The sequence below is a fragment of the Oratosquilla oratoria genome, chromosome 15 (assembly GCF_046742065.1).
Source record: "Oratosquilla oratoria isolate Oo_2021 chromosome 15, ASM4674206v1, whole genome shotgun sequence".
NCBI classification, from domain to species: domain Eukaryota; kingdom Metazoa; phylum Arthropoda; class Malacostraca; order Stomatopoda; family Squillidae; genus Oratosquilla; species Oratosquilla oratoria.
Genome location: NC_134791.1, coordinates 8,322,432 through 8,331,151, shown reverse-complemented (window position 1 = coordinate 8,331,151; position 8,720 = coordinate 8,322,432). Strand labels below are relative to the sequence as shown.

General features: G+C 37.0%; 1 protein-coding gene across 1 annotated transcript in view; it reads right to left on the bottom strand.

Annotated features, from left to right (window-relative positions):
• The window catches only part of btv (dynein cytoplasmic heavy chain beethoven), a 182,890-nt gene extending 174,781 nt beyond the window's left edge, over positions 1 to 8,109 (bottom strand). The window contains exons 1-4 of the mRNA XM_076198539.1: positions 8,041 to 8,109; positions 1,955 to 2,086; positions 1,026 to 1,174; positions 118 to 285 (exon numbers count right to left, since the gene is read on the bottom strand). Of these exons, the coding sequence (XP_076054654.1) occupies positions 118 to 285; positions 1,026 to 1,174; positions 1,955 to 2,006 (369 nt within the window). The 5' untranslated portion in view covers positions 2,007 to 2,086; positions 8,041 to 8,109. The remainder of the gene's footprint in view (positions 1 to 117; positions 286 to 1,025; positions 1,175 to 1,954; positions 2,087 to 8,040) is intronic.
• Between the last annotated feature and the right edge of the window lie 611 nt (positions 8,110 to 8,720).

Here is an 8,720-nt window from a genome sequence, read left to right as displayed (position 1 = left end):
CGACCTCGTCCTCGGCAGGAACCTCGAGACCTCACCGACCTCGTTCTTGGCAGAAACCTCAAGACCTCAGCGACCTCGTGGCGGTTCCCGGCAGAAACCTCGCGACTTCGAACTCACCTGCAGGAGGATGGGGGCGTAGAGCTTCTGGAGGCAGTGGTACAAGGAGGACACGGGCGAGGCGATCATGGAGGAGACGAAGATGTCCTGCAGGTTGTCGGCCGTGATGACCTCCGGTTTGACCTTGAAGAAGACCAGAAGCTTGTCGTTCTTCGCCGAAGTCTCCACCTTCCGGAAGGGACCCCAAGAAGAAGAAGAAGAACGAGAGGTTCTTCGTTAGTTGTTTATTTCATTTACTCGTTTATTTATTTATTCATTTTATTTACTCGTTTATTCTTTTGTGTGGTTATTCTATATTTATATGATTTACTGATTACATTTATCTTTACATATATATATATATATACACATTATGTTAGCTATTTACTTATCCATTTCATTGGTTGTTTGTTTATTTATTCCCTTAATTAGATATTTTTCATTATAATTCAGTCTTAACGACTAATTAACACCTAATCAACAGTGAATGACTACAATACTTCTTCTGTCTGCCGCCAGGCGATTTTTTTCGACTAAAGACAGCCCCCACCAACTCCCTCCCCCCGACCTTCCAACCGAACCCACCATCCCTCATCCCCAACACTATCCATTATTCTCCACACCATTCCTCATCCCCTCACTATCCACCATTCCCCACACTATTCCACATCATCCCTCACACCCTACCATTCCTTATCACCCCCCTTTCTCTCCCCCCACACCTTCCCTCATCCCCCTCCCTCAACCCCCCACACCCTACCATTCCTCACCCCCACCATCCCCCTCCCTCACACCCCACACCATACCATTCATCACCCCCATTCTCTTCCCCAACACACAACCATTCACCATCCCCTGTCCCTCCCTAACCCCCCCAGCCTCACCCCCCCCAACAGACAGGCGCGTGTGCCCAAGGGTCTGCCCCCCACCTTGCTGGTGAAGAGGATCCTGCCGCCGTCCTTGACGAGCTGGGCCCCGAGTAGGTGGGAGCTTCCGGAGTCGAGGAAGGTGTTGAGGGCTGGGTCGTTCCGCAGGCTTTCCAGTGCCGGGTCCGTCAGCGTCAGCCCGAAGTAGTTGCCTGACGGAGGAGGTCGAGGAGGAATAACAAGTAATTACTAATGATTGATAATGATGTCTGATAATTAATGATAGATAATAATTAATGATAGATAATAATTAATCTATGATATTCAGTAACTTATAATACTCAATAATTGATAATTGACACTAATTGACAACAATAATAATAATGATAATGATAATAATTGATCATGATAATGATACTGGTAATAATGGTAATAATGATAATAAAAATAATAATAATAACTAATAATAATGGTGATGATAATGATACTGATAACAATGACAACAATAATAATAATAATAATAATGATAATAATAATGATAATAATAATCGTTGCTTCACGTATCATTGACCGACAACCCGCGTCCCCTCTGTCGCCGGCAACAGTCCCGCAAATTACCCTCAGGGAGGAAACTTTAGATTATAGTCTGCCTTGCATTAGTGAGGGACAGCTTCTGTGTCGCCGGCTACAAGCAAGAGGACGCGATCAATCGCCGGTTGTCTGTCCTTCCCTCTCCACCTCCCCTTCCCACCCTCTCCCCTTCTTCCCTCTTTCTCTCTTTTTACCTTTCCTCCCCACTCTCCCTCTCTACCTCTCTACCTCTCTCCCTCTCCACCTCTCCTTTCCCCCTCTTTCTCCACCTCTTTTCCTCCCTCTCTCTCCACTCTCTTCCTCCCTCCCTCTCCACCTCTCTTCGTTCCCCTTCCTTCCTCCATCTCTCTTCGTTCCCCTCCCTCTCTCTTTCTCTCTCTCTCTCCCCACCTCTCTCTTACCTGTAGTGGTGAGGACGAATTTCTTGCGAACGTCGCCGTCGTCGTCTGCCATGGCGACCAGTGTCTGTCCCAACTGACCAATCAAAATGACTCACACAATCTCCTCATGTGGGCTCCAAAGTTCCTCCTAACCTAGAATAATACAGTGAAAAAATATATACAAGATCCAACCATTTAAAAAAAAAGTCCAAGTTTAATTTAATGGATTGATGAATTATTTTTCCGAAACGATTCATCATCAAAAAAAAAAAAAAAAAAATGTAAGGGAATTCGAATACAATTAAAGGAATTCCACCCTCTATAGTTTCAGCAAAAGAATTCCATTCCTTTGAGATAATAAAGTCTTCGGCCTCACGAGCAGTCTTGCTGTATCTAGGTCACTTTCTCCAGCTTGGATAGAGACAAACTGGAGAAAATAAGGGTGAGAAAGGGAAAGAGAGAATGGGATGAGAAAGTGAAAAAGAAAATGGAGTGAGAAAGGGAAAGAAAATGGGAGTTAGAAAGGGAAAGAGAAATTGGGGGATGAGAAAGTGAAAGAGAAAATGGGGTGAGAAAGGGAAAGAGAAAATGGGTTGAGAAAGGGAAAGAAAATGGGGGTTAGAAAGGGAAAGAGAAATTGGGGGCTAGAAAGGGAAAGAGAAAATGAGGTGAGAAAGGGAAAGAAAATGGGGGTTAGAAAGGGAAAGAGAAAATAGGGTGAAAAAGGGAAAGAAAATGGGGGTTAGAAAGGGAAAGAGAAAATAGGGTGAAAAAGGGAAAGAAAATGGAGTGAGAAAGGGAAAGAGAAAATGGGGTGAGAAAGGGAAAGAAAATGGGGTGAGAAAGGGAAAGAAAATGGGATGAGAAAGGGAAAGAGAAAATGAGGTGAGACAGTGAAAGAGAAAATGGGGGTGAGAAATTAAAGAGAAAACTGGATGAGAAAGGGAAAGAAAATTGGGGTGAGAAAGGGAAGCAGAAAATGAGGTGAGAAAGGGAAAGAGAAAATGGGGGTGAGAAAGAGAAAGAGAAAATGGGGTGAGAAAGGGAAAGAGAAAATGGGGTGAAAAGGGGAAAGAGAAAACGGGGTGAGAGGAAAATAGAAAATGGGGTGAGAAAGGGAAGGAGAAAATGGGGTGAGAAAGGGAAGGAGAAAATGGGGTGAGAAAGGGAAGGAGAAAATGGGGTGAGAAAGGGAAGGAGAAAATGGGGTGAGAAAGGGAAGGAGAAAATGGAATGAGAAAGGGAAAGAGAAAATGGGGTGAGAAAGGGAAACAGAAAACGGGTTGAGAGACGGAAACAGAAAAAGGGGTGAGAAAGGGAGAGAGAAAATGGGGGTGAGAAAGGAAAAGAGAAAATGGGGTGAGAAAGGGAAAGAGAAAATGGGATGAGAAAGGGAAAGAGAAAATGGGGTGAGAGAGGTAAAGAGAAAATGGAGTGAGAGAAAATGGGATGAAATAGGGAAAGAGAAAATGGGGTGAGAAAGGGAAGGAGAAAATGGGGTGAGAAAGGGAAGGAGAAAATGGGGTGAGAAAGGGAAAGAGAAAATGGGGTGAGAGAGGGAAAGAGAAAATGGGATGAGAAAAGGAAAGAGAAAACGAAGTGAGAGAGGGAAAGAGAAAATGGGGTGAGAAAGGGAAAGAGAAAATGGGGGTGAGAAAGGGAAGGAGAAAATGGGGTGAGAAAGGGAAAGAGAAAATGGGGTGAGAGAGGGAAAGAGAAAATGGGATGAGAAAGGGAAAGAGAAAACGAAGTGAGAGAGGGAAAGAGAAAATGGGGTGAGAAAGGGAAAGAGAAAATGGGGGTGAGAAAGGGAAAGAGAAAATGGAATGAGAAAGGGAAAGAGAAAATGGGGTTAGAAAAGGAAAACGGGGTGAGAAAGTGGAGAAAATGGGGTGAGAGAGGGAAGAAAGAGGGGAGTAAGACAAAGGGGAAATTAAAGAGAGGGGAATAGACTGAGAGCAAAGAGAGGAGGGGTTAAGAGTTGATATGATGAATTAATGAACGAGATTGCGATTCATCTATTCGTTCTTGATTGATCACCGATTGACATTTCTGTCCTCAACACTTTTAGAAAAATACTTGATAGACAGCGATTATTAAATCAACAAATTTTAGAGTAACGACTAATTTAGAAAATAAAAACAGCAACAAATTAAAAGCAACAAAATTAAGAAAATGATCAAGAACAATAACAAAACAAAAAGACCAAGAAGAACAATATCAAGAACATGTTTCATTGTGATTCGAATGCACTGATTATTTCCGCCAAGCTAAACAGGAAATCTCATTTCCTTCAGAAACGAGATGTAATTATGTCATCATATTTTTCATATTTAGTTTGGGGAAATTACCAAAATAATTCTACAGAAAAAAACGAGTAAGTGAACAAATTAAATTTACAAGAGCAACCTGAGTAATAGACGATTCTTGATATTACTTCTTGAGGGAAAAATGGGGAAACTGGAAACTCCAGAATTGTTTTGAGGAAATTTAAAGGAAAAAATATTTTTCGTTTGTGCATGCAAGTAGTGTCAATTTGCAATCATTAGAAAATATATATTAATCAAATGACAATACCGCATAGTTACAAGAAATTACTGTCCAACGAGAACCCTTGGAAAAATAAGATTAAAAATAGCGCGTGCTGTGAAATAGTATTGGAACCGATCCATTCGGGAGGTGCGGGAAGAAAAGCCCATTTTCTTTGTCTCTCCACCTCCCTTCGTCGCTGTGGCTACAATCTCTTATGATTAAGATTCTTAAAAAGCAAATAATAATAATGATAATGATGATAATAATAATATCAATAATAATAATAATAATTATAATAATATTATCATTATTATTTGCTTTAATTTAAGAATTTATAATAATTTAATCTAATTTAATAATAATAATAATAATAATTTGCTTTATAATAATATCATTATTATTATTATAATTATTGTTATCATGATCATATTACTATCATTATTATTATGATTAATTATTATATTATTATTATTGTTACATTATTATTATTATCATTATTATTTTACTAGTATCAATCTATGTAAACATTTGAACACGTATCATATGCGTTTCATTTTAAGATCTTGTCTCGAATATTCACGCATCAAAGCCAAAATCAAAACATTTATCACTGAGCAAATAACTCAAATCACCTCAGCGCGTGATAATACATACACATGAATTATATATATCTACACACACATATATATATATATATATATATATATATATATATATATGTATATAATATATATATATATATATATATATATATATATATACGAACTATCGATTTTTTGGGTATTTTTACATTTTTTCAATGTATTTTTTTCCGTACAATCCGAAAATGACATTGTTTTTTTTGGAGAAACCAATAGGTAAAAAGTTATTCAACTTTAAAGTTATTTATTCCCTATGTAATACTGAAGAAATGCTAACTTTCATTTTTCCTCTCTTTCAGGGCAAAAATCACGTTATTTAGGTTAATATGAATACTAAATACAATCTAAAGTGGCTATTTGAGAATATTAAAACAGAGCTTGATGCGGCAAAATTCCTTCAAGAGAAGAATATTATACCACAGAGCAAAAAATGCCAAAGAAAGCATGAAATGGAACTAAAAGAAATGAATGGATGCGCTAAATGGCGTTGCAACAAATCAAGTTGTGGTCAGGAAAATGTTACAGTTCGTAAAAATACTTGGCTGGAGGGCTCAAAATTACCTTTGACAAAAATCATTATTTTCATATATTCATGGGCAAAAGACTACACAAGCTCTAATTACTGCAACGATGAGATTGAAATCAACAAGGATACAGCAGTCGATTTCAACAATTATCTCAGAGAGGTAAGTAAATATCAATAAACTAACCTAACCTAACCTAACCTAACCTAACCTAACCTAACCTAACCTAACCTAACCTAACCTATCCTTTCCAGGTATGTGCTGAAACATTGCTGAAAACCCCAATGGTCATTGGCGGACCTGATACAACGGTGGAAATTGATGAAACTCATTTCAGCAAGAGAAAATACAACAGAGGAAGAGAGCTACCAGAGCAATGGGTCTTTGGTGGAGTATGCAGAGAAACCAAAGAAGGTTTTTTGTATGCTGTTCCAAGAAGAATTGCTGAAACACTGACACAATGCATAAAAAGGAGCATTCGACCTGGAACAACAATAATAAGCGACCTTTGGAAAGCGTACGACGGCATATCACTACTTGATGGATATAATTATAAACACTGCACTGTGAATCACTCCGAGAATTTTGTAGACCCTAAAACAGGTGCAAACACTCAAGCGGTTGAAATAATGTGGCATAGCTTGAAAATGAAGAAAAAACGCCAATGAGGGATTCACCGACAAATGATTGATTCTTATCTCTGCGAGTTTGTGTGGCGGAAACGTATAGAAAAGGACCAATATTTTGAACAAATATTGCTAGATATAAGTAATTTTGACGTAAAGTAATTCTTTTGAAGGAAAAGAGTTCTTTATTTGATAAAAGATTGAAAACATCAAAGAATGTATGTCTTACATTTGATAAAAGAAAGGAAAAATCAAAGTTTGCATTTCTTCAGTAATGCATAGGAAATAAATAACTTTAAAGTTGAATAACTTTTTATCTATCAATTTCTCCAAAAAAAAAACAATGTTATTTTCGGATTCTACGGAAAAAAATACATTGAAAAACTTTAAAAATACCCAAAAAATCGATAGTTCGTATAACCGGAAAGATCCTATACTATATATTCAGACAATTTCGGCTGACACTATCCTTTTTCTGCCTGCCGCCAGGTGATTTCTTTCATTGTCGTGGCATCTCTTCAGTGGCGGAGAGATACCAATTATTGGCTAACCATTCTTCCTCGTATTTTGGCTGCAGTCAGGTTATTACGTTCATTCCTTAGTAAACCCCTTGATAACGAATATTTTTCTTTATTTTGATTATTCATTTATTTATTTATTTATTTATTTATTTTTATTTTTTTTTCAGTCAAGGCTCGAATTCCATTGCCTCATTACAATGTCGTCTACAATGAATATTTATGATATGAAGTGGATCGATTGGCTTCGTTAATCTAGTATTCGATCACCGTATTTGCGTGTGATGACTTTAATGAAAAAACATCACAAAATTCATTGTAATTTTCTTTAACCGAATAAAATAGTTTGTTTTTTGCAGGCTAAATTTATGTCAAACGGCGTAAGGAAACGAGTTGGAGCAAATTATTTAGTGCATGACCTAAAAATGGGTTTGAACTACTTAAACAAGTCATCGAGTATTTACAAGATAACAATCAAATATCAAGTGGAAAACAGAACAACTAATGAGACCACTGAATTAATGACTTGGATCGTTGTACTAAAACGAATTCAATTGTAAACAATATTACTAATATAGAAAAACAAGTATAATACTTGTAACTGCTCAGTTACAATTTCACCTATTTAATGTCGTGTTGTATCAAACATTTTTCTAGAATTTTGTGTAAATAAAATTCATTGAATTCAACCAATGAAATCCTCAATTTCAAGCACGAATGAATTTATGCAAAACTTTGTAGTATCCATTGCCAGAAGCACGATAAATTTGCAATCGAGACCTAGAAGTTTACATGAAATAGTAAGGTATTTTCCTTATACATTGAATTACAAGTCCTCTAAAGTACGAAATATAAAATTTCTAGTTGCCAAGCAACTTTATTCAATACAAAGCATTATCCCATCTCGACTATAACACAACGACGATTGTTTATCATATTTGCTGGTTGTCGTCACGCAATTCTATTCACTTAAAATAAACCTACCAATCTATTAAGGTTTTAGTCTATCTCGATTAACTCGGAGTATATTTTTCCTCCCTTGTCAGATAAATATATTCCACTATTATAGCCCTCCTGCCAAGAACTGACAAAGTTACTGCAGTTATTTTGATAAAACAAAAAACACAAAACTGCATTTCAAACTATTTAAAGTATTCTCACGTTTCTCTTCTAACAGCGATCTACAATGCAGTGTCTTTAAGTTTCATTTCTTATGTGCAACAATCAATAATATTAGTTTTAAAATAATTAATAAAAACTACTTACTTTTGGCTATAAATCCTCTTCTTTCTTACTACTTTCGTTTATGTGGTTCTCGGCAGAGCTGCTATTCTACACACCTGGAAATGAGAACACTCATTGACGGAAACATGCCAGATACCACCAGACAAAATAACCCCTTTTACTGCGTCATATACACGAAAAACAACTTTACACAAAATACATAAATTTATGCACAACCTAATTAATGCATATAAACAAAACTTACGATGAGAGACGTGTATATAAAGAAAAAAATAAATTGAACTTGGCAACACGCGTCGATGCGTAACCATGGCAACATGACAACAAACCTGCACGTGCCGAGTGAGTTTGGTTATTGCGCTATGCATTCCATTGGTAACCAATACAGGTGGGACAATTATATATTTTTTATAGTTATTATTATTAAATCAAATTACGGATGAATTCATCTATCTATGTAACCATATGCCATGATTGTCTTGGAAGAGTAATTCCCATTTCGCCAAATTGTACCGTATTTGACCAAATCTACATTCCGCCAAACTTCCCTACCCTAACGTAACCTAAATTAAGCTAAATTAAGTTAACCTAACGCAAACTAACCTGAGTCTTTTGGTAATGTATGTACCCATATATCATTTGGCTAAATATAATTGTGAAAAAATGGCGATATGCAATTTTGCCACACAGGATTTGGCGAA